The sequence below is a fragment of the Gavia stellata genome, chromosome 27, assembly GCF_030936135.1.
Source record: "Gavia stellata isolate bGavSte3 chromosome 27, bGavSte3.hap2, whole genome shotgun sequence".
In the NCBI taxonomy this organism is placed as follows: Eukaryota; Metazoa; Chordata; class Aves; order Gaviiformes; family Gaviidae; genus Gavia; species Gavia stellata.
The window spans coordinates 397524-422732 of record NC_082620.1 but is presented as its reverse complement, the minus strand read 5'-3'; the positions used below and the strand labels follow the sequence as shown (position 1 = coordinate 422732).

Sequence of the window (25209 nt, the reverse complement as noted above, 5' to 3'; positions counted from 1 at the left end):
TATCCTCGACAGGTTCATCTATCATCTCCCGAGCTCTGCCAGCTTATTAGCAGATGTTGTCCTGTCCCCAGAGGACAGAGAGGGAGGGAAACAAATGGACCGAACTACAGATGGCTGGCAGAGCCCTTTCCACGCTTGCTGTTTCTGAGACAAGCCTGCTGCTCCAGGGCCCCTTGGGCAGGAGATGCATAAGAGAATGGGGCTGGTGAAAAACAGGCAAGATGTGCTGTGCAGGGTGGGGGAATCAGTGGAAGCCCTGTGGTATTGAGCCCAGCAGGCTGGGGTGATAATTGGGGACCCACCTATGCAACAGAGGGCTGCAGATGTGCTCTGCCAAGCACAGGTTTAGTGTTGGTTTTTGTAGGCTCTGCTTGTGATACTGGGACCAGCCAGGTGTCTAGGCTGCAAGCTCAGTGTAGATGAGCAAATCTCGAGTTGGGCTGCAGGTGAAGATCTGCTGCTGCCCCGTATGCACTGTAAAACCACACTGTGAGATGAAACTGCAAGGACAGGCAGCCTTGGCTGAGTTTTACACAGGGAATGGCACTGGGACAGAAGGAGGACCAGAGATCCTCAGACACAGAGCAGGGGTATCAGTTGCATAAAATAATTAAAAAAAAATAAATCCCCATCTTCTGCAGGGCTCCTAGGAGGGCACTTCTGGCAGGTGGCAGTAGCTGGTTGCAGTGAAGACAGCAGGACAACCATTCTGCACCTCCCTGGTGGGTGGCTTCAGATTTTGGTGGCTTCAGTGTGTGCTACAACCATGGCTGTGGAGCCCTGTAAATTTTAGACATGGTGCGTTTGATTGAATTTTTCTCTGCTGGTTTGCTCTTACCAGAGCTAACCCAGGAGGTCCTGGTCTTCCATGTGTCACTGGTCTGGCATGAGAGAGCTCAATCCAGAGCAGGACATGCCTGTCATCCTGTACTGTAGGGATTTCATATCTTGTGCAGGTCCCAAGCTGGTGCCTTTTCCCGTGCCTGCGAAAGACTTTGCACGTGTGCCCTGCTTCCATCCAAAGCAAGCACGGAGGCACACAGAGGTGCATGACCCCATCCAGAGCAGTGACTGCCCCAGCCCCAGTTGCTCTCCAGGCCTCCTCACCTGCTCCGTGCTGTCCAGGTGCCAGGAGGTGGCTCCCAATGGCTCTGCCCTGGTGCACAAATTCACCTGTAATTTGTCATTTAGGATAATTTTCCCCCTGAGTGCATCTAAAATAATTGTGAATCATTGCTACAGGTAATTAATGGGGTTTTTTTACAGCATTAAATGCTAAGTGATTACGATTGCTTGGTGCAAATCTGCTGCGCTTCGTGTTCCCATCCTTCCTGCTGGCCTGTCTCTCCATACCTGATGTAGCACTGATTTCTCTGCCCTTAATTAAATATTGGTGGGAGGAACCATGCCTCTTGAATGGAGTCCCTGGTTGTTGCATGGGTAGAGATTACGGTGGTTTGCAGGTCCAAGGGGGATTCACACAAGCTGAAGGCAGCAAATCCTGACACGCATGCTGCCAGCACGGACTGTGGGGCTGTCTCATTGCTTGATTCCCATCTGGTAGGCTGTGCTCATGCAGTGTCTTCATCCTTTCCTACATGGAAAAACTGGGAGCTTTTCTTTCTTAGAGATTTGGGTTGGGTTTTTTTCCCCAGCTGGCTACCTCTCAAATTTGTCCCCACCTGAGAACAGGGTGTAACAGCACTTGTCTCAGTCTTACACCCCAAAGCCAAGGGGTTGCAGACTGGAGGGTGTTGCAGCATCAGGCAGAGGGCATTTGGTAAAGGCAGAGAGTCCCCTGTTCTCTTGGTGTGTGGCATCACGAGGACCAGTCAGCACCAGAGCTTGGCAAATGTCCTGGGCTGTATTGGTCTGGCTGGCTGGGGACAGCAAACCTCCTCACCCAACTCTGCCTCCCCTGTTTTCTCTCCTCTTCCATGCCTTTGAGGAGGTGAAAGGTGTCAAGAGAGCTGGGGAGCAAAGCCAGCCCTGAGGTGCTGCAATTTCCTCGTGAGTCACATCTGCCTTTCCTTGCATCCCCAGTTTTGGACATTTCTGCTCCTTGCTCTGATGACCTCTGGGGAGTGGAAGAGCAGGAATTTAGGAACAAACTCTGGAACTTCTGGCCTTTGCTTTTTCCAGCCTGCTATACCAAGATGTGATACCAACCTGTGATACCAACACCTGTGGCATGTGCAGCACGTGTACATCCTGCTGGTGGTATTGCTCCCCTGTCCTTAAAGTGGCATTCGGTGCAAAAGTGCCACAGAAGCTGGTGACAGTCTGAAGAGGGACCAGCAAGCCAGCAGGGATGTGTGTGGCTGGAGCACTGCCTTCAGCTGCCATTGCTGAAAGTAGCTCAGTTAAAAAGAGGCTGTGGTATTACTGTGCAGCGTGTGATATGTGAAATATGTTGGTAGCAATCAGTCCAGGGAGATCTGTAGCAAGAAAAGGAGTGTTATTAATAAAAAAGCAAATCAGCACCTAGAAGCAGAACAGACAGCACGGAGGGACCCAGACCACCAGGGATGCTGGATTGCGAACAAAACCCTTCTACATGCTTGGAAGCAAAAATTGAGGTTGTATGCAGAGCTGGCCACTGGGGGTAAAGACGGGAAAATGAAGGTATTACTACCTCAGTAGGGAAAAACAGAAATGAGTCAGAGCCAGGAATAATGCTTGAATCACTGGAACTGGTCCTAGAAGTACTTGATGAATATGGGGACCCAGACAGAGCTTGTTTTTCCTTACTTGGAATTGAAATGTGCAAAAGAGGACAGATCCTTCCACCCCCAGACAGACACCTGACATGCCACATGTCGCTCTTGAGCTAATCGATTTTCCTAACGAGAGACGACTTGTTTGTTTGTGTGACAAATGATTCACCCGAGGGGCTGCTGGGAGAGGTGGGGGTAGGATGGAGCAGACGGATGCCAGCCCGGGTGTGGGATGAGCGTGTGCTGCACAGCCTCAGGACCAGGAGGAGGCAGAGCAACTGAAGAAGGCAGGTTGTGCTGTCAGAAAAAACTCAGACTGGCTCATTTGGCCTTGCTGTCCCTCTGCAGAGAGCAGGCAGTGTGCATGCACTGCTGGTTTGCTGCAATGTGAAACAAGAGAGGGTGTTCTCCCTTGTTTTGTGCAAGGAAATTTGTCGCTTCGTATAGCAGCACACCACAGTCTTGCAGAGGGGTGTGCACCATGTCCCAGGTGCGGAGCTTTTAATTCTTGAAACCGCACACATGGATGCTCTTGGGCACCTGGGCACACCCAGCATGAATAGTGTGGCAACCACTGTGAAGTGAGGGCCGTGCCATAAATTTGCCCCATAAATGATGGTTCTTAGAATAGTTTACAAGGTGATTCGCCAGTGCTGCCTGGTTTGATCTTCACAGTGCTCCCTGCCCTGGGGCCAGGCGGTGGCCCAGGGGGGTGGCTGCAGTGGGGAGAGCTCTGGGCAGCAGGCATGGGTGCAAGGAGAGCACCTCGAGCTTTATAGGCACTTCACAAAAATCAGAGGCACCCAAGTCTGCTTATGAAATAGTGGGGAACAGGTACCAGGATGGCAGTAAGTACAGCCTGGGGGGAGAAACAAAAGCAGTTTTCGCAGAGCTCAGTTTCCAGTTGGAGAGCTGGAGGGGGACTCAGCCAGACGCTGGGGATAGGGGCTGGTTTCCCATGCACTGGGATGGGGGTTAGAGTGAGGTCCACCTTTGCGCTGGTGGGATTTGCCAAGCCGTGGGTTGCTCCTCGTCCAGGTGCATCCCTCTGACCTCTGCCCGTTCCCTCCCCTGCAGCCTGCCAGCTGGGATTTTATAAGTCAGCCCCCGGGGACCAGCTGTGTGCAAAGTGCCCCTTGCACAGCCATTCAGAGAGCCGGGCGGCCCGCGTGTGCCGCTGCGACAGCAGCTTCTACAGGGCGGTGCAGGACCCCCCCTCGGCCGCCTGCACGCGTGAGTACTCCAGCTGCCCAAGCACCCATCTGTGCTGCAGCGGGGCAAGTGTCACGTCCTCAGATGCTCCTGGGCTGAGCCCGTCATGCACCCTTGCCTCTATGCATGCTGCCCAAGGCTCTGTGGCAGCCTTTCAACCCTGGGTCTCCCTTTGGTGCATGAGCTGAGACGCCCTTAGCTGCAATCCCTCACTGTCCTCTGTCTTATCCTCATCCTGCTGCTCTCCAAACCTCCCTGGCCAGAGCCTGCTCCCCTCCCAGGGCTCTCTCCTGCGACGGCACAGGGTAAGACCATGGCTCTGCCAGCAAGATCACCTGCTCACGCACCAGCCAGCATACCAGCCACGTGCTGGCTGCTTTCCTTTGCAGGAGTGCCCAGGGTGGTCAGACCCCTGGGAGGCCATGGGGCAGCGCAAGTGTTGCTGTGCTCTCCTTCACTGTGGGTGGACAGTGGCACTAGGACTTGCCATATGGTTTCAGCTCAGCTCTCTGCAATAGGCTGCTTTGAGGGGCCTGGTGCTATTAAAAGGGGACAAGAACATCCCAGAGGAGTCCTCCTCTCTGTAGTTTGTCCAGGAGGGCAGAAAGTTGTTGGGATGCTAGCTGAAGCTAGGATGAAACACAGGTCAGCAACATCTGACTTGTGTTTCCCTAGGGAATATCCACCCAAAATTGTTAATCTTCCCAGGGAATGTGAGTTTACCTTTCCCTTTAGATGAGCAGGTCCTGTTCTCCACTGTCCAGCCCATCAACACCTTGACTCTTCCTCCAAAATCTTCACGCATTCCCATTACTTCCCGCTTCCCCCGGAACAAACATCAGCTCTTGCCTGCCTTGCATTTGGCATCCTGATCCATGACATCTTACCTCCATGGCATTTCACCCTGAGACCTGTCTGTGTCTTTGCTGTCTTCTCTTTGGAGCATTTCCCCCTCTGGGCAGCTCCGTATTCCCTGTAGCATCATTTGCACGTGCAGGTACATGCTGCCCAAGGTGCCTCTCTCCGTTGGTCCCATGCTCTGCCAGTCCCAACACACTTCAGCAGCGCTGGCTCTGCCTGAACCTCTGCTTCTTTTCCAGGTCCCCCCTCTGCTCCTGTGAACCTGATCTCCAGTGTAAATGGCACCTCAGTGACACTGGAGTGGGGCCCGCCCCTGGACAAGGGGGGACGTGCTGACATCGTGTACAACGTGGTCTGCAGGCGCTGCATGGGGGATGCTGGCCAGTGCGAGGCATGCGGCAGTGGGATCCGCTTCGTGCCCCAGCAGATGAGCCTGGTTCAGGGAGCACTGACAGTGACCAACCTCCTGGCCCACACCAACTACTCCTTTTGGGTGGAGGCCGTCAATGGTGTCTCCGACCTCAGCCTGGAGTCCAGGAGAGCTGCAGTTGCCAACATCACGACAAACCAGGCAGGTAGGAGGAGCAGACACCCCCCTCAAGGCTTTGCCTGTGTGGGTGATGCTGATGTTGCTCCAACATTGCTCCAGCCAGTATCCGCAGGAGCCAGAACCTGCCCTAGCAGTCAAGGGCTGGTTTGGTGATGGGCATGGGACCCCCAGGAGATGTGACCCCTATACTCTCTGCTGCTGGAGGTGGGTTCAGGGAGACAGGGTGGGCTGGGGACAAGCTGCTGCCCAAGGCAACTCTTACCCTTCTCTCATTCATGGTGTCCTTTTTCATCCTCCGTTCCCTCCACTTCAGCCTGCAGCTGCTGGTGGAGGCTCCTTTTCTGCAGGAGACAGGGGGCATGGAAAACACTTGTTTATTGACACAAACACTAAGTGGAGCATGAATCTTTCAGGCTGTTCCTCCAGCCTTCTGTCCCTTCCCAAAGGGCCAAGCAGCAGTTCATGCTCTGCTCTTAGCTCACACCAATGCCAGGCCCTGGCAGGTGACAGCAACGTTTGCTGGGAAAAGTCATTCTCATGCATGTCTCATCTTTGCAAATCCCTTGCTGTGAAATGCTCTTTCCCCAGGAAATACTTCTGAGCAATGCTCTAGTCCAGGTGGGCCAGGACCTTGCTCCAGGGTCACCTGGGCATCTCCCCAGAGCAAAGCCCAGCTAAGCCCCTGTCCATGGAGCACACTGCGGGCAGAGGAGACAGGGCAGGGCCTGACCCTTCTTGTTAATCCTCCCAGTTGGAAACGAGCCCACGGGAACTTCCCGTGATGCTGAGCCCCTTCTGCTCTCATGGTGGTGGTGCCAGCAGGAGGAACCCAGGGAGGCTCGTTGGGTTAGCTCATAGCTGGCATGAGAACAAGGCCCTTTTGTTATTAATGCCTGCCCGTAGCACTTCTTCAGCCCTCCACCGAGCGCACGTGGAAAAGGCTCAGTCCTGCCAGCTCACTTCTGCATGATCCCTCCAAGTGCTGACGAGCAGCATCAGCCTGATGCCTTGGCAGGGGATGCTCTCGGAAGTGCTGAATATTCCCATTTCAACCTCTCTGCTGGAAAGTGTATGCTGAGCAGGTGCTGTGAAACCAGCGGGGTTGGGAATTTGGTACTAATTGAAGTTTAGCTGCCGTGCCTGCGCGATGCCCCAGCTGCTGCACACCACAGAGCATCCCCGCCCACCGGAGGGGCTGAGGGACCCCTGCCACACTGCACCGGGTGGCTTGCCCACGCTGGGTGCTGGTCACTTTTGTCCCCCCCCAGCCCCGGGGGGCTGAGCAGGGCAGGAGAGATGCCCTGGGGCTGTCTGGAGAGGTGGCGTTGCACATGCCTGTGGGGTTTAGCTGATTCCCACCATCCCACCCTGCCCCAGCTCCCCAGGGTTCTGCGTCCCAACAGTGATTTCTGCTACTCAGAGGAGCCAGTTCAAAGATGAACTGCTGCCTTTCAGTCCCTGGGTGCCCCACTGCTGCTGCAGCCCCTGTGGCCTCTTTTGGTCCCTGTGCTGCTCCAGCACACGCCTGCACCGCAGCCACGGCAAACAGCAGCTCCATCTTCCCCAGAGCCACCACATCCTGTTTGTCATTTGACAGTTAGGGTCATAAGGGGTGCCTGACCCTTTCCATGAGTCGGACCCAATGGCTGCGCCTGGCCATCACAGCACCCAACACACTCTCTGGGGTCCTTCAAGGGGGAATTTTCCCAGAGGCAAAAGAGGCCAGTGAGTTGACTCCTCTGGCTGTGGCAGCTCCAATTCAGACACAGCAGGTACAAGCACCAATTCACAGGCTCCCAGCCCAGTCCCAGGTAGATGACAAGTATCTCAGGGCAGGAGAGCACCCCCAGGGCACCTTTAGACTGATGCTCAGTCCCTGATCACCCCTCTGGGCATTTATCATCTCCCCTTTCCCTCTTCCCCTGCCCATCTCCCCCTTCCCCAGGGCGGGGCAGGAGGGGTCAGGGTCCTGCTAGGGATCTCCACGACCTCCAGCCCCGCAGCCCCTTCTCTTTTCTGGCTTCAGATCACAGCGAAGCACCAGTGTCCCCTCCTGCCTGTGCTGGGACAGTGCCCTCCTCTTTCATGTCCTCCGAGCCTGCTCACTCCATGGGAAAGAGATTGAAGCAACTGAAGCAAACAAAAGCCTGTTTGCAAGCCCCTTCACAGCACTCATCCCCACATGGCTTTAATTAAAACAGAAACATGGTTTAAACCAGGGGTCCTGCATGGGGCTCCAGTTCCACCTTTCCCTGCTGCTGTGTCCTGCTGCCCTCACCCATGCAGGACCCCCACCAGCAGGCACCTAACACCCTCCCGTCTGTGTCCCCAGCCCCATCCCAGGTGGTGGCAGTCCGCCAGGAGAGCACGGGCCAGAACAGTGTCACCTTGCTGTGGCAAGAACCAGACCAGCCCAACGGCATCATCCTGGAGTACGAGATCAAGTACTACGAGAAGGTAATGTTGAGCTCACTGCCGCAAACCAGTCCCAGCGTGGCAGATTTAGACAGGGATATAGCTCGGTTTAAATTCTGCTGGTGCAATTACTGCTATCAGCCAGCCTTGCACAAAGGACTATTTTGGAAGACTTTGTGGTTGCTGTGCTGATGCAGCGAGGGTTTTGGTGTTGTTTTTCCCCAGGACAAGGAAATGCAGAGCTATTCAACTCTGAAATCCAAGGACACCACTGCGACTATCTCTGGGCTCAAGCCTGCAACCCGCTACATTTTCCAGGTTCGGGCTCGCACCTCCGCTGGTTGCGGGAGGTTCAGTCAGACCGTGGAGGTGGAAACGGGGAAGCCAGGTGAGTGTGTGCAGATGTGGGATGTGGGAAGTGTGGGGCAGGGAGCATGGGGGATGGCGATGCCCTTGTCCATGGCCATTGTTCCTCTGCCACATGGGAAAGGAGACTTGAGGTAGGACATAGCAGTTAGGGCAGGGAAGACCTGGTGAGGTCCTGAGGCTCCAGATTACTCTCTGAGCTGGTTTGCTGTATCACCATGGCTTTCCCAGATCTGTTCTTGGTTTCCCCATGTGTAAATTGTCCCTGTACACTGGGATAGCCCCAAAGCTGGGGCTGGATGGGGAATGGTGCTTTATCTTTGAAGAACATGACCCCATTGGGGTAGGCAAGTTTCTGAGCTCAGCAGAGCACTCCTCACTCCTTCCTCACCTCCTTCCTACGCTGCTTCTTCCAGTCTCTCTCCGGTATGACACGATGACAATTGTCTGGATCTGCCTGACACTCATCACTGGCCTCGTCGCGTTGCTGGTGGTCCTAATCTGCAAGAAGAGGTAAGTGTTTTCTGGAGGTCAGTGTAGCTTGTCACCAAGAGAGGCAGGAGGGATGGGAGAACTTGGGCACAACTTTTCTCCTCTCAGTTTGTCCAGAGCATTCACAGGTCAGGGGTTAATAAGCAACCAAGAGACTTTGTTTAAGGGTCACCCTGCCTCCACTTTCCCTGAGGCAGAGCCAGTCTCCAGACCTTCCCCGCATGTCAGCAGGCTGAAGAGCAGTAGCAGTAGCAGTAGTCATAGCCATAGCAATGACAGTATCAGTACCACTACCAGTACAAGGGCTGACTGATGGGCTACAGGGTAGGTCAGGAGTGGCGAGAGCTCTTCTCTGTCAGAAAGGTCCAAGGGGGATTGGGTCTGCTACATCTCGGCATGGCTGAGCCAGGCATGTTGAGCACACGTGCCGCTGCCCAGAGGAGACAAAAGGGTTGCAGCTTTTAGCACTGCCAAGCCTTGGAAAGCACCTGGAAAGTACCTTGCTCCAGGACAAAGTGTCAGTTCAGCAAGACGCAGGGATGCAGTTGGTGGAGGGCCATGTGCTAGCTCCAGCTCCCCCTGGGCTGCCTACAGCCCTGGCATGCACTGCCTTCCACCCTGCCTTTGGGATGCTTGTGGGAGCAAGGGATAGGAGCACCTCTTGTGACCCTTGTGTCCCCGTGGCAGGCACTGCGGGTACAGCAAGGCTTTCCAGGACTCCGACGAGGAGAAGATGCATTATCAGAACGGGCAAGGTAGGATCCTTTCTGCTGCTGCCCCTGGGGTGTGAAGGACCTCAGCCCTGTGGATGGGCAGGGACCTGGACCATTACCCCCTGGCACTGCTGTTGTTTCCAGGGGGAAGGGTTTTGACCACTGTCTGCTTCTGAGGATGTGTCTAGGAGAGCTGAGTGGGAGCTCTGATCCCAGGGGCATCCTGATAATGGGGTTGAAGGGTTGCACAGCGTGAGATGGGACTGTGGCAGGCTCATCCCAGACAGCAGCAAGTCAGAAGAGTGGAAAATTCATCACAAGAGAGGGATGGGGGTGGGGGGTGATGGAGGGGGACAATCCCATGGAGGAGACCTGGGCAGCTAGGTCCTGGGCTGCTCTGAGGACACTGCTATGCCACAGAGTGCCTTCGGTTTCCTTGGGGCTGCAACCTCTGTGGCTCCTCAGCATGGCAACCCAAGAAGTCCTGCCCCTGCCCATCCTCTGCCTGGCTGCTGGGTGCCCCTACTTCTCAGCAGGGCTGCCTGAAAGAGCTTATCTCCTCTCTCCCCTTTGAAACCTGGCAGTGAAGTTCCCCGAGTCCAAGTTCTATGTGGACCCCCACACGTACGAGGACCCCTGCCAAGCCGTGCATGAGTTCACCCGTGAAATTGAGGCCTCCCGGATCAAGATAGAGAAGGTCATTGGGTCTGGTGAGTCCCCAGGCCAGGCTGCCTCTTTGCATCACGTCTGCCCAGGGAAATTCATGGTCTGAGGTTGTGCTGTTGCCGTGGCCTGCTGGGACCACAGCAGGCTGTGCAGCACTGGCACAGTGCTCAGCCAGGGCTTCATCTGCTCCTTATCCTTTTGAGATCAAAATCATGGATAGAGTGGGGTATTTTTGGTGCACGAAATACATTCTTTGGAGGCAGCCTGGTGCAGAGGGTTGCTGTTCAGCCAGTGTGGCACTGACAGCTCAGGCTGACACAGCAGATGGCTCAGCCTGTCCCGCGTGGGTGCTCCAACGCAGCCACCCTGCTTTCAAACCTTGGAGCAAGAGTCTGGGGTGACAAGATGCAAATGAAATCACAAGCAAAATGGTAAATTTTCAGTACAAAAGGGATTTTTGCATAGGAACAGGGTCTTGCAGGGAAGCATGGGGCAAAGATGGAGCTGGAACTTTACCAGCAGCACCCCAAGGGCTTACCCCAGAGCAGCATTAGGAAGCCTGGCCGAGAGACATCCCTGCTGCTCTAAGAGACTCCCGAATTTGTTCATTAAAAGCAATAAAGCAAGTACCACTATAATCACTACCCTTGGCCCATAACCTTCAGTAAAAAGCATCAGAGAGAGGTGGTTTCTGATATTTCTGCCCAGTTCCCAGAGGTGACACTGGAAGCCGGAGATGGGCAATCCTTTGTGTACTCAGAGGCAGTGATGCACAAAGAGCCCAGGGGTCCTGAGGGGCTGGAGCACGCTGTGAGCGTGCCAGCAGACGGGGTAATCAGTGGTGCTGGTGGGTTGGTGCAAGATGCCGAGGAGCTCCCCATGCCCTCACCTTCCGTTGCCTTGCAGGGGAGTCTGGAGAGGTGTGCTACGGCCGCCTGAAGCTGCCAGGGAAGAGGGAGATTCCCGTGGCCATCAAGGCACTGAAAGCAGGCTACACGGAGAAGCAGAGACGGGACTTCCTGAGCGAAGCCAGCATCATGGCACAGTTCGACCACCCCAACGTCATCCACTTGGAAGGGGTGGTGACCAGAAGTATGTGGCTGGCGGGGTCAGGACCCTGAGGTGGGGCAAAGCTGGGATGTATCTCCCTGTGGGCACCCTGGGAGATGGGGGTCAGGGATCACTTTGGGTGCACTCCATCTTTCAGCTGCTCTGGTTGCTCTCTTGTCAGATGTCCATTGGGGGGGTCCCCTCCATCCCACCCCCTTGCCTTTTCTCACAGGACAACCTCTCCATGTGGCAGTTCTCCACCTCGCTCCGCATTGCACCCCAGGTCAGGGTTATTGGTTTAGGAGATGTCCTACCCATTAGGGTTTATTTTAAAGGCTGCCTGTATTGAATCCTAATTTGAAGTCTTCCTTCAGAAAGGCAGATTCTGATGCAAAGTGTTATGCTAATGGTATGCAAATTTCAGCAGGATAACGAAGCTGACCTAGCCACATCAATAGCACCTGGAGGGAGGGGTAAGTGTCAGGGTTATTGCCACATCCCCACTGTCATGCCCATCCTGTGCGGTGCAGGGGTGAGACTGCTCTGCGGGGCTGCAGGATATTCACAGGCCTGGATTCATGTCTCTCCCAGTAAAAGCCTGGCACTGGGCTTCCCGGACGAAGGTGACTTCTCTGCTAACTTGACCTCCCTTGTCTTCTGCAGGCAAATTGGTAATGATTGTTACTGAATACATGGAGAATGGCTCGCTAGACACCTTCCTCAGGGTAAGGACCTCTTTTGTATTTTTATTCACTGCACATCCCCCTGAGCTGAGTGACTGGAGGAGAGGCTGGTTCCTGCTCCTCAGCCTCACAGCCACTGCAACCCCTTCATGAGAGCAGTGTGCTCTGGGCTTTCACCTCTCCAGCATACACCAGCTCCAGGGCATTGCAGCTGGCTCCCCAGAGCAGCACTGCAAAGGCAGGGGCACCTGCCTGAGCAGCGTGTCAGAGACGCTGGGAAGGCAGGAGGTGGGCTGGGGGAGCAAGGGAGAGGCACTGGGGTTAGAGGAGGTACTAACCCAAAGTTGAGAGGTACTAGGGGGTTAGTTTAATGACAGCAGCATCAACAGGATGCTGGTGAAAACCACGAACTGAACTCTGGGTTATTTCCTCTCCAGAAACACGATGGGCAGTTCACCATCATCCAGCTGGTGGGCATGTTGCGCGGCATTGGAGCTGGCATGAGGTATCTGTCTGACCTGGGCTACGTGCACCGGGACCTGGCTGCCCGCAACATCCTGGTGAACAGCAACCTGGTCTGCAAAGTGTCTGACTTCGGCCTCTCCCGCATCCTGGAGGATGACCCCGATGCTGCGTACACCACCACGGTGCGTGGTTCCTAGCGTTGCAGTCTTGCTGATCCTTACTGACAGTGATTGCCCCAGGTCACTGACAGATGGAAAAGTTAGACACTCTCAAGTCAAAGTAGGCAGGGCAAGTGTGGAGATAGTTACCTCACTGCTGATATCTGGACCAAGAGCATGAACCCAAATAGCTTCTGAGCATTAATGTATTGTCCGTCATCCAGGGACATCCCAGAACTGAAATGTGCAGTGAACAAAGAGAAGCAGGGTGGGAGAGCAGGGAGCTGATCAAACCTCCCCAGCCAACAGCTCCTGTGGTCATGCGTGGCCCACCACACAGGGTCGCTCCCATGTTCCCGTTGGAGTCCTCCCCTAGACTGTGTAGCTCCATCCTTCAGTTGTCCTAGAGCCATTGGTCAGTGTTATGGTACACTCTTCAGCAACATGGCCACACACTAGCTTTTCCATGTGACTCTGCCTCATTCAGGGAGGTGGAAAAGGTGGGAATTGGCTTTGCAAGCTAGATGATTTTGGTTTAAGGTAGGACACTTTTATCCATGAAGTAATTTTAAGAATTTCTGGCCAACCTGACAGCTCTGGAGCTTGATGTGCTCCTCCACTGGAGGTCATCAGAGGGGAAATGAAATACATTGAGGGAATGTGCTCTTGTTGCACTTCTCAGGCCATGAAAGAAATTAGTGTGCTCCCCAGGCACACCTCTGGCTGGGCAAATGTGATAGATGATAGGCAGTTCTCAATGGAGGCCAGTTTGGAGCTGCAGCTGAGGAGTTTGAGCATCACTTTTCAGAAGAACCAGGACTAGAGAGGCAGAAAGAGCTTCAGGCTAGTTTGGGATAGCTCACAGCACTGCAGAGCAGGGTCCAAAGCAGTTGCAGCTCTGAGGGATGAGTGCACAGTGTCCCAGCCTAGAGAACATGGTCTTGGCTTGGCTTCAGCCAAGTGGTGAAGTGAGCCAGAATGTGTCCCATGTGTGTCTTTGTGTTCAGCTGCTCCCTTTGGTTTCTCAAGGAATAACTTGGTATTTCAGATCATTTAATTTTGGGGAAGGTTCCTGCTGCTTGGTTCCTGCTGCTTGATTCAAGTACAGCATCTTCTGCATCCTGGCTCTGGGACTCTCAGAGGAAGGGTAAGAAGGGTTCCAACATCAGCTAGGCAGCCCATCTCCTTGTCTGTGGCCTACAGACACACATATAGCCTGGTCTTCCTCCCACCAAGCCAGTCTCTGAGCTTTCCCTCAGTGCTTTTAATCTTCGCAAACAAATTTCCAGAGAAGGTATGTTGGTAACCACTGTGTCAGGAAGGTGACCTGAGTGACCAGAGCTCATGTATTGACTTACCTGCTGACCCTTTCCAATCCTGCACAGTTTCTAGAGGCACTGTCTCATGTCCCCAGCATGAATGCAAGCAGGCATGTCACAAGCAGAGGCTTTGAGGTATCTTGGCGCAGTGAAACCCACCAGAGCTGGTTGCTCTGGAGGAAGACTAAGTGCATAGTCCAGATACAGCTGAACCACAAGGATGCAGTGACAGGATCAGGAGCATGAGATCTCTGGCGAGGTCTCAGTCAGGGTATCCTGAAAACAAGGATGCTTTCTTGTTCAGAAACTTGTGATAAGATGGTATCCTGTATTCCACCTGTGTTGTCCTTGACCTGCTCAGGAGATGCCTTCCCAAAAGGGACTCTGCCAAAGGACACATCATTCATCTTCAGTCCCCATCAAGGAGTGCACTGGCATAGGCAGGACTCAGTTGGGTGGAAGCAACTCTCCCTAGACAGGGATACCTGAAAGGTCTTCCCAGGCACATCACGCCTCTCCCGGCTGCTCTGGGAAACCCACCCTATGTTTCCTGAGCCACAACTTTCCTCTTCAAATGGCTGGCAACCAGATTTCCAGCTTAAATGTATTCTTAGCCCATTTATTGCTGATTTTTGTCAGCATGGCCCTTTAATTCAACAAGTCCTCCCCTTCAGTGCTTGTCTGCCAAAGCAGTAAGGAACAGGGAGCACATGCCACCACTCTCCTTCTCTGCTCAAGTCAGGCTCTCTGCCTGCACCCAGGCTCAGCTCCACGCTTTCGTGTTCTGGTAGCCCTTGGCTTCACCTCATCACTTTGAATTCCTCTCTCTTCAACACTGAGAGCCAGAATTGTGCATGAAGAAGACCTTGTAAAGCAGCGCAGCTTTCTCCTTGCTCTACTGGAAATACCTTGAAGTCATCCTTCAGGTACAGCTCTAGGCTTATCTTGTGCAGATTGACTCCTCAGTCCTTTCCAGAAGATGCAATCCCAGCATATCGCTTGCCTAATCTGCTGTCCCAGCTGCAGAGAGGTAGGGATGCCTGAGCCCTGCATGTTCTGAGCCTCCACTGTTGCTCACTTTTTCAGGGGGGGAAGATCCCCATTCGCTGGACGGCTCCGGAGGCCATCGCATACCGCAAGTTCTCCTCGGCCAGTGATGTGTGGAGCTACGGCATCGTCATGTGGGAAGTGCTGGCCTACGGCGAGCGCCCGTACTGGAACATGACCAACCGGGACGTGAGTGGATGCGGGGCAGCACAGTGGCAAGCCTGCCTCTCCTCCTGCCCTCAGCCAAGCCAGCCCAAGAGGGGCTGGGGAAAAGGGACCCAAAGAGCAGCCCTTGCCTCGCCTCACATCCTCACAGGGCTGCGCACAGTGCGCTTGTCCCCTCAGCGGGGACTTCAGAGTGTTGCCCACCATTGCACCATGCAGCCTTTTCCTTTGCAGCACCGTGACTCCTGGCTGTGCCTGGTTGTGTGCACTGTGGGTCTCCCCATCCCTGTCTGCTGCTCTGTACAAGCCTTTCTGCTGGCTGGAGAGATTCAGCACATGTTGTGCCACCTTTCCCATTCCCTGGAAAGGGTCAGGGCTTCCCTAGGGTCACTGCAGCCCCACTGCATTAGCCTGCCAGTCCCTCCTGCACCCCGTGCTGGGGGTCCATCCCTTCCACTGCCCATGTGAGGCTGATGAAAGCCCCAGGTTTGCACCACCCGGCAGTAGGCTTTGGGCTTGTCAAAGTAATGGGGAGCCACTCTTACCTCAGGAGTAACATAAAACTGTAGGAAAATGTAGGTTATGTTCCTGACTATAACCTGGGACCAAAATTTCCAAAAGGAGGCAATAAAATGAATATTTTGACTCTGCAGAACCACAGGACTCCTTTTTTTTGCCTATGGGGACTAGAAACCTATCTGCCTTCTCCGTGCAGAGTCCTAAGAATCCCTTCTCTCCCCAGTGGCTTTGGTGACAATAGGGCACGGATGCAGTGGCTTACACCACCTCCTCCGCACAGCTCCTTTGAGCAGGGTTTCCTCCAGCCTTGCTGAGGGGTGGCAAGCCCTGCCTGTAGAACAACTGAACCTGAGTGCAGCTCTCGTAGCTTGTCTGCTGGAGGGAAGCTGCAATATTTTAGGCCTGTTGGACCACTTAATAAATCCGCTGTCATAGCAGTGATTTCTTGTACGTGTATGTATCCAGCCTGCTTCCAGCTCTCTACAGAGACTGCACACAGCTCGCTGGCAATGCACTTGTCATTTAACATGAATCTTGTATACACCCGCCCTGCTTCCCCATCTGATGGCCCCAGCAGCTCATGCACCAGGGATCTTCCCTGTGTGCTGCCGTCTGGGGTGCTGGGAGTCAGGCAGGAGTGGAGCTCCACTTTGGCATGTGGCTTCCTTCCAGGTCATTAACTCGGTGGAGGAAGGCTACCGCCTGCCTGCCCCCATGGGCTGCCCCACAGCCCTGCACCAGCTCATGCTAGATTGCTGGCAGAAGGACCGCAGTGAGAGGCCACGCTTCTCCCAGATTGTCGGAATCCTGGACAAGCTCATCCGCAACCCTGACAACTTGAAGTGCACAGCCACCGTGAACCGGTAAGGGCTCCCTGAGCCGTCGCGATGAGCAGGGTTTCACAGCTGATGCTGGGCAGAACATGTGGGTTGCAGTGAATAAGGGATATTTCTGTCCAGCTCTCGCAGCAGTGGCTTCCCTGCAACCATGGACATGCATGGGGCCCATGGGCACAGGTTGTGATGGGCAGTGGGAAGCATCCTGCATTTCCCTGCCTTGCTCCCACCGTGGCATCCCCATGCCAGGGTCTGGCCAAACGTGTGCAGCAATGCCCACGCAGTGGCATGCCTGCCTTTACCAGCCCGCTCTCTCTGTCCTGCCCTCCCCTGCAGGGTGATGGGCTCTTTGAGGTGGACCTCACAGTCTGGCCACCTAGGACCAACACCTCCAGGGCTAACCCCTTCCATCCTACTCCCAGGTTCACCCAAACACGCTTTGACAGGGGTCTCCTCGACCTGGCCAGCTGTCTGACAGTGGAGGACTGGCTGGACTCCATCCGTCTGGGGCACTACCGGGACAACTTTGCCATGGCAGGGTACTCCTCCCTGGGCATGGTGATGCGCATGAACATCGAGTGAGTACCAGAGAACAAACAGCACCAGTTGGGTTGCCCTGCACCATCCCACCAGCCCCAAACAGTGATCGTCTTGCCTTGCTCGATCTAGTTGGTCCCTGATGCCAGAGACACACCCCTTAAGGAAGTGGTGTTGAGACCTGGGACAATGTCCAAGGCTGTGCTGACCTTTGAGAGAAGGTGTGGGAGTTGTACTGAGAGGGTTTGAGTACTAAGTCACCTCTGGTGCTCTGTGGTGGCTCTCCAATGTCATCATAGGTTCATAGGTAATTCGGGTTGTAAGGTGCTTCAGGAGGTCATATAATCCAACCTCCTGATCAAAGCAGGGTCAGATAAGAGGTTGCTGTCTCCTTGCACTTCTCACCTTTGTCTCCTCTGCGAAAGGCATGTCTGGACCAGAGTGTGGCTGCAGCACACTGTGCAGCTTCTCTGGGATCATTGGGAAACAAATGAATCTGGGGGGCACCTCAGAGCTTCTTCAGACCCCAGTGCACTGGGCTGGCTCCCTGCTCAGTGCAGCTAGGCAAGGAAGCACTATCCAGGGCCTTGGTGTGAGTGGAAGGTCATAGTCAAGTGACCAAGGCTGGGTTAAGTAAGGAGAGCTGGGAAGATGTGTCCCACCACCCATCCTCCTCCTCCTGCTGTAAGGAGCTTGCTCTGCCACCTGTCCAGGGGGTCTCCAAGGTGACTGGTGCTCCAAGTGGTACCAGAAAAGATGGCAACTATACCTGCTCCTACCCTGGGCTTACATTCCCCATCCCTTGGTGTTAGCATTAGTCCAGGGCTGGCAACAACCTCTCCTCTCCTCTGAGGAAACTTGTTCCCTGTCAAAAGGCATGGAGCTGCCAGACGGTAGTTCCCGTTACTCAGTAAGGATGTGACAGTGCATGCCTTGGTCAAGGTGCGGCAGGTAGAGAAGGAGCCAGTGAAAGGGAAGATGGAGAGACACAGGCAGAGGGCTGTCATGTGCATTGATCAGGGGCTGTACTTGGGGCCTTTGCTGTGGGATTGAGCTGATACTGATCCTTGTTTCTCATGCACATCAGGGAAGCTTTTGAGTGGGGAAGGCTCATCATCTATCCGTCTTCCTGACTGGGTTATCTGAGGGCATCTCACTAAAACTGAATCCAATTTCAGAGCATCGATCTTGTCACCTACTAGCCTGTCAGGAGTGATCCCCTTCCTGCTCCTGCTCCCCTTTGGTGCTGTCACAGCAGCCCTGTCAGGAGGATGTGCCCAAGGGAATGGCAGCCTCTCCATCCCTCAGCAGCAGCAGCCTTGTGCTGATGGGCAAGTGGAGAGGAGCCAGGCACGGGGTCCTGGGCTGGTCCATGGGGTGCACACATGGGGAGGAGCAGTGTCTCTCTGCGGCCCAGCACAGGTCCAACCCATGGGATGTCTGACAGTGTCCTTGTTCTCCAGGGATGTTCGCAGTTTGGGCATCACCATGATGGGCCACCAGAAGAAGATCTTGAGCAGCATCCAGGCCATGAGGTCCCAGCTGCTGAACACAAATGGCCCCAGGAGGCACCTCTGATCACCGGCTTTGCAGACCCGCATTGGGCATTCCTTAACACTAACCCTGGAAAAGGGGCAGCAGGGTGGTGAGCAGGAAAAGGGGCACCAGACCAGGACCTAGAGCCCCACCAGCATCTCTTTGATTTCAGCATCAGTGGAAACGTGGCTTTCCAGATACCTCGATGGTCCTGCTGCCTCCTTCCCCCATCTGAAGGGGGGAGCAGCCTTCCAAGCAGGCTAGGGACATGTCATGCCTCTCCTTCCTCTGCTGTGTTCCTGTGGGATTGGGGGTCCCCACACAACTATGCAGGACAAGTGGTAACCCCTTCACACAGCGGGATGGCCCCAGCTGCACCTGCAGATGGAGGGGTATCAGATGCAACAGCAATACCAGGAGCAGTGGGACCGGGCTTGCCATGGCACACAGCTCCTTTGGATCTGACAACTGGGGAGTTTGTTGGATCTCTGAACTGAGGAGGGTCCCACAGGCTGCCACGCAGCAGAGACAACCCTGTTCTCAGTACCTCCCAGTTGGAGTGTACTCCAGTCCAGACCTCCTGAACTGCACCAGCCTGCAGGTGACTTCATGGTCCACCTCTGCCAAGACCAGGAGGGCAGGGGACAGAGTACAAGCTGGCAGTGCCAGGAACAGCTGGCTCTGCGTGCAGAGGAGACTTCCCCAGCATGGAGAAGAGGTGGCCAGGGTCTGCTATCTGGAGCTGCAAGAAGCCCCAGGGTGCTGCAGGAGGCTCTCCACCTCTTGAACCCACCAGCACTACTCCTCTCCGGGTCCAGCACAGGCATCCCAGGGCAGCTCAGACATGTTTTCTAGGGCCACAAGCTCAGGTTTCTCCCCCACCAGAACAACCATCCTGGCCTCCCCCAGAGCAGAGAGGAGTGGAAGAGTTTGCTCCCATCTCACATGATGGAGAGACAGACAGACTTCTGCCAAATTCTACTTTGTTCTTATATTGCCCTAGAGAAACCCAAGAGCTGTCCCATTACCTTGCTACTATGCCCAGGGCTGCCATGACATCTGCAGAAGAGGGGTCCTGAGCAACATTTCCAGCTGCAATCACACAGTCCTATAGCTGGGGACAGGGGCTCTGGGCAAAGAGGATCTTCAGCACTACCCAGCTGACGAGCCCAGTGACTGGGAGGTTGGCCTTTCCTCTACAGCTCTCCTCTCTCCTCCACAGGAGCATTTCTTTTGGTGAGCTTGCCTGGTGCGGAGCAGTGGCCTCCAAAGACTTGTGGAAGCTGGTCTGAGAGGCTGAGCTGGCTGCAGAGATGGAGATGTGTTGGGTGGGTGGGGAAAAACTGTGGACTGGGAAGGTTTCTCTTGGGTGTAAATACAATTTTCTGTAGGTTTGGGAACTGTTTTACTGAAATACGATGTTAAGTACACAAAAATGGTCTCAAAGCACAGAAGCCTCAGTCGTGGGGCTGAACTCACTGCAAAAAAACCTGCTGGGAGCGTGGCTGGGGAGGGGGGCTGCTGGAGAAGGATAAGTGCTGGAGGGGAGCCACGCTGACTGCCAGGGACCAGCCTGGCCTGCAGCATCCTGTCCTTAGCACTGGCACAGTAAATCCAGCATCACTCAAATGCAGGTACTGGTAGGATCTGGCCTAAGGTCTGTTCCTCCCAGTGCTGTTTGGGCATAAGGGGGGGTGGGGGGAGGGTTAAAGCCATTTCTCAGCTGCAATAATCCTGGCTAAACTTGCCTTTCTGGGGCTGGCTTAGCCTTCCATCCAGGGCACTTATGTCCTGATGGATTCTCTGACTGTGGCGGGCACTTTACTTCTTCCTATGGAAGCTCTTTGTAACGGGGGACAGATGCAATGTGTTGTTTAATTTGTATTGTACCCTGCGTCCTGCACTCAGACCTGTCACACACCCACCCTGCAGTCAGCGTTATGACCAAGGTCAGTCCAAGCCCTGCAGCACTGGACGGTGGGTGCTGGCTGTGTCCTCTCTTCCCAACATTTGGGACTCCCCAGAGAGTGAGTCCATCATGGACAAACTGGGGAGAGCAGAGGTCAGGCCAGTGCCACAGACCTGTGTCCTTGGGGTTTGCTGGGCAGCCCTGGTAATGTGGGCTGCAGGATCTGAGGTTGGGAGCTGCTAGATGGCCCCTTTCCAGGTGGTTCATGGCTCAGATCCTGCAGCTTGGGGTCATTGGGCTGCTCCCGGCTGCAGTGATGGCAGGGCAAGGTCTGCCTTTTATGTTCAGAGCGTGCACCTCCTCCTGGGCAATAAAACTCCTTCTTCCCACGGGCCATCTCCTTGCCTGTTATTGTCTGCTGCTTGCTTGCAGAGAGCATGGGGGCCTCCACAGCTGCTTCACAGGCATGGGAGGGCCGGCACAGGGATACCCAGATAGCCACCACCTTCTTCCACTCCAGAAAGCCTCCCACATGTGAAGGATGCTTCCCCAGAGAGCAGGAGAGTCTGTGAGATGGGCCTATGTGTGTAGGGAAGGGCCAAGATGCTGATTGTTCAGAGGCTCCCTGTGAGGGGGTTGCTGTGCTGTGGGCTGGGAGAAGCCTCCCCAAAAGCACCAAGTCATTGCTACATAGGGCAGGAGATGATGCAAGCACAGGAGATCTTGCCGGCAGAGGCTCCTCTGAACCTCATGTGTCTCTTGCAGGTTTTCCCAGACCCAGGCTTACGCTCTCCTGGAAATTCAGGAATTGTTAAAAAAGGCAAAAAGAAAAACCCAGTAAAACCACAACCCTCATCCTCCAAAGTCTGAGTTGAAATATCTTGTAGGTGGGCTTGCAAAGCACATCTTGTAGGCATTTAGCTGTGGTTCCAGCTGCCCTCCAGTGAAGGATTTACCAACATATGAGTTGCAGGGACAAAGACAACACCAGCATTTACAGGAAAGCAGCATATTTTTCTTGCCATATAAAACCAAAAGGGCACCACAGCATAGGGTGGGATGGGGTCTATCCATGTCACTGCCTGCTCACATGTCCCCAGCCTTTGCAGCCCTTCAAGGATGGAGGTGACTGTCCCCAGGCAGTGCAGCCCTGCTCCATGTCCCCACTGCAGGGAAAAGCCAGCCTCGCTCCCCCATGGTGCTGTGCAGCCCTGTCCTCCCAGGCACCCCAGCACTCTTTGCACCAGCTGTCTACATGCTATCAAGTTATCCTGCCAGCCCTGTCCAGAGCGTCCTTCCTTCCAGTCCCCCCTTTCACCATTCTCTCCTGTGCCCCCTTTCCCGAAGCACTGGCCGCCAAGCTGGACAAGCTGCTCCTGGGCAGTCTCCTCAATGCACAGGGTTGAGCTCACAAGCCCTGTGCTCTGCATTCCCCCTTACACACCACATTTTGGTATTTGCCTTTCCAATCACCACCACCCACATCAGGACTGCTGGATGCCTCTTGTTCCTCCTGCTGCTGTCCTGTCCCAGACCCTCCTCCCTTCCCCACCACCTCCCAACACATCCTTTAGGCATCATGTTCCGCCTTTCTAGTTTGCTGGAGCCTTTCGAGACTTCAAGAAATATGGTTGGAAAGGACCTCTGAAGGTCACCTCCTCCCTCTCCTTCCGCATGCATGTCCAGTGCACACAGCTGTGCAGGTTCTGCTCAGACCCTCGCCCCATCCTGCAGACAGGGACAGCAAGCATGTCACAACTCGCTCATGCACACTGCTGGCACTGGGCACAGTGGGACAGGCTGGGAATGCTGGGACAAGTCAGTGTTCACTGAGGACCCATATTTCACTAATTTATTTCAGTTATGAATAAAGCCAGTATCCACATCGTACAAAATGTACAAAGTTTTCTTACGTTTCTCAGTCCCAAAGCAAATGCTTGATCCATGGAAGGTTGGATGATGCTGGTGCCTGGCTCCTTCTCCCAGCTATGGGCATGGGCAAATGCACTCAGGTAGTCTGGTGTGCACTGCTCTGCATGGGTAGAGGCCCATATTCAGAGCTGCTCCACAGCTGCTACAGCATCACCTTGTGAAAGACTGTGAGGACCATGCCCAGGGCATCACCTCACTCATAACCCCCAGCGAGACAAGGCAGGGTTGTGTCATTTTTAATATGTCATTTCTTCCCCTTCTGGAAGAAATTGCCATGAAAGTGCACTCCTGGCAAGGGCCAGTCATCAGGGGCTTCTCTACAGGACACAGAGCTGCATTTCCAGACCTCGCGCACTGCTCCGTCTTCCCAGAGCTGAGCCCCACCGCGGGCAGTGGGTGTCCGGCCAGGCTGGGGACAGGGCTGGCGCCCAGGGATCCTGATGGCTGAGAGAGGAACTGGCTTGCCAGCAAATCCCTTGCAGAGAGGACTTAGGGAACATGTCCAGGGGAAAGAGCTGGTCAAGAGGCAAACTCTTCCATCTGAGGAGAGGTGATGGAAACTCTGGCTTATGTATGACAGCAAATAAACCCTTTCATGTATCAAAATAGCCCTCAGGATTTTCACACCTTCTTAAATGTCCCCCAGGAGACTTTTATTCCAACTTGCACCGTTGGGAGCTGCTCTTTCCCTAGTAAACAGTTTTTCTTTTCTATTCACACCCAATATTACCCCAAGCTACCAATAAGTCATCTCCAAAGCATTTTATTTACAGCTGCCCAGGTCAAATTTGGCTGTGTCATTAGCGAGTGAGGCTCTGTGAGCTTTGTGTGCCTGGAGGTGGCAGTCTGGACTTGCAGAGCACCTGCAGAGCCCTGCATGGAGCCACCCGTCTTAGCTCTGCACCCACGCTCAGTTTGTGCCAACTTTATGCAGGTTTGCAGGGGTCAGATGCACTCCATGGATGGTGTTAACAGATGGTGAACTCTACCTCATATTCACTGATATGATTCCTGTCTGATCACATACCAGCTTAGTCTGCCAAGGAAAGCTGTATTCCCAAACCACCTTCTCTCTCTGCTTTTAGCACAGTCGTTTAGCATCATGTCCAAGCAAATTACTCAAGATAACCTGATGTAAGATAGAAATATCACCCACAGCTGTCGTTCTAACCCTTGGAAGGGTTATGGGTTAAGTTCCGCATGAGTTTTGAAGTATCCCATAGGTCGCATCTTGGAAACCACCATCAAGGAGCGAGATAGCAGCTGCAGGATGAACAGAGGCTGACAGAAGCGCCTGCTCTGCAATCAGGGCAGGGTCTCCCCACCTCGAGCAAGCTGGGCTTGGGGAGGGATGAGTCAGGACTGCAGCAACCCTGACTTCTGCTGCAGGGTCTGGGACGCGGGAGGGGCTTCAGAGCAGAAACGTAGGTCTCTTGGATTATGGGGTCTCCCTCCAAGAAGTTGCCTCTTGCCCTGAGTGGGAAAAGAAAGAAATGGATGGCACTTCATCACCTGCCTTGCAAAGGTGCCTTCCTCTCTCCATTGGGTGTAAAAGGGAACCTGGACCAATCAGCCTGACTTACCTCCAGTTACATGACACGTATCCCACCACTGCATCCAGGGCGGTCCCACCAGTCGGTGGGATGCAACCCAAAGCATCTCACTCAGAGGGGAGCACCAGGGGATCCCCAGACACACACAGCCAAGCTCCCCAGGGACCTGTGACCCACCCACCACCACTGATGTGGCCTGGGATGTGTGGTTTTGCTGTGCAGCACGTGAGCAGGATCCTCGGCCCTCTGCATTCTCAGCAGTTTATGGGTCCCTCATCCAGCAACCCAGGCACAATTACACCTGGTCTTCTGAGCAGGCTGTCAAACATCTACAATATCCAGACAAACAATCCTTTCAAATTTCCTGGATGAAAACTCCTGGCAGTTGTGTCTTGGGATAGACAGTGCACAGTTGCTGCATCTCCTGCTTATGCTGGTCCTTCCAGAAGGCAATTGCAGACCACCTGCAGGTGCCAGAAAGATTTCTGCATGCAAAACTGGCAACGCCTCCCCTACACACCATGCTGCTTATTCTTGGAAGTAAAAAAAACGCAAGAATTTTTGTATTGAGTTATAAAACTCTAAGGGGTTGCACACCACAAAGGAAACTTGTGAAAAGGGTAAATTGTTGATCTAGACTCCCATCCACAGCACGTTGAGGTTTTCATTTTGTTGATGCTGAAAGAAGGTGAAGTTGTTCCCAGGCACTCACTGACATCTTCTTGACCACAGAGTCTTTCATTCGTATAGATTTCTTATTACTCATCCTATGTTTGATTTCCTCCCTGTCTTCCCATCTTCCCCTCACAAAGTTGTCCTGAAAAGTGGCCCTCATAGGGAGCGGGCAGTGGGACGGAGAGTGGGGTGGCACTCAGCAGATAACAGGGAGCAATACGTGTCCTTCCCAAACACAGAGAAGGGTAAAAATTAACTGGGTGTATCAAGGAGGAGAGGTGAGGGTACGCGCTGCAGAGGACGGTGAGCAGTGCTGTTCATGTGTGGACAGGAGCTGAGGGAGCGTGGGGTGACAGAGGCAGTTTGGGTTCACGTGCTTTGGTGCACTGATGGGGCATGAGCTCGAGGATCGATGTATGCTGCAACACAGGCAGGGCATGCTCCAAAGGCACCGTGTGAGCTTACACCTCTCAGTGCAAAGGAGAGGAGACAGAGATGCAGGAGGTGATGGAGAGGCAGGAGCGGCAGGCTTACACCTCCCTGCCCGGCGGGACTGACCCCATCCCACAAGGACACACAGCGGGGAGGGTTGAAACCCCTTTTAGTGCTGGGCTCCTCTAAACCTGTCATCAAAAGATGAGGTTCCTCATTACAATTCCTTTATTTCTCTCGCATTCAGAGCTGCCAGCAAAGGGTCAGCAGCACTTATGAAATTTTCAATTCTCGCAGGTTTTGAATTTACATGTTTTTTTCTGTGTCTGAGATGGAAGCAGACTATGAATAAAAGATTAAAATTGGAGGTCTCCAATCATTTAAGAGCAATGCAATGAGCG

At 54.1% G+C, this 25209-nt stretch overlaps 1 protein-coding gene across 1 annotated transcript in view; it reads left to right on the top strand.

Moving 5' to 3' along the window:
• EPHA8 (EPH receptor A8) overlaps positions 1 to 18349 on the top strand; it is a 50720-nt gene extending 32371 nt beyond the window's left edge. The window contains exons 4-17 of the mRNA XM_059829936.1: positions 3795 to 3950; positions 5030 to 5365; positions 7673 to 7797; positions 7981 to 8143; positions 8538 to 8634; positions 9301 to 9368; positions 9911 to 10036; positions 10899 to 11084; positions 11706 to 11767; positions 12163 to 12372; positions 14754 to 14903; positions 16071 to 16261; positions 16657 to 16812; positions 18235 to 18349. Coding sequence (XP_059685919.1) covers positions 3795 to 3950; positions 5030 to 5365; positions 7673 to 7797; positions 7981 to 8143; positions 8538 to 8634; positions 9301 to 9368; positions 9911 to 10036; positions 10899 to 11084; positions 11706 to 11767; positions 12163 to 12372; positions 14754 to 14903; positions 16071 to 16261; positions 16657 to 16812; positions 18235 to 18349 — 2141 coding nt within the window. The remainder of the gene's footprint in view (positions 1 to 3794; positions 3951 to 5029; positions 5366 to 7672; positions 7798 to 7980; positions 8144 to 8537; positions 8635 to 9300; positions 9369 to 9910; positions 10037 to 10898; positions 11085 to 11705; positions 11768 to 12162; positions 12373 to 14753; positions 14904 to 16070; positions 16262 to 16656; positions 16813 to 18234) is intronic.
• The last annotated feature ends 6860 nt before the right edge of the window (positions 18350 to 25209 follow it).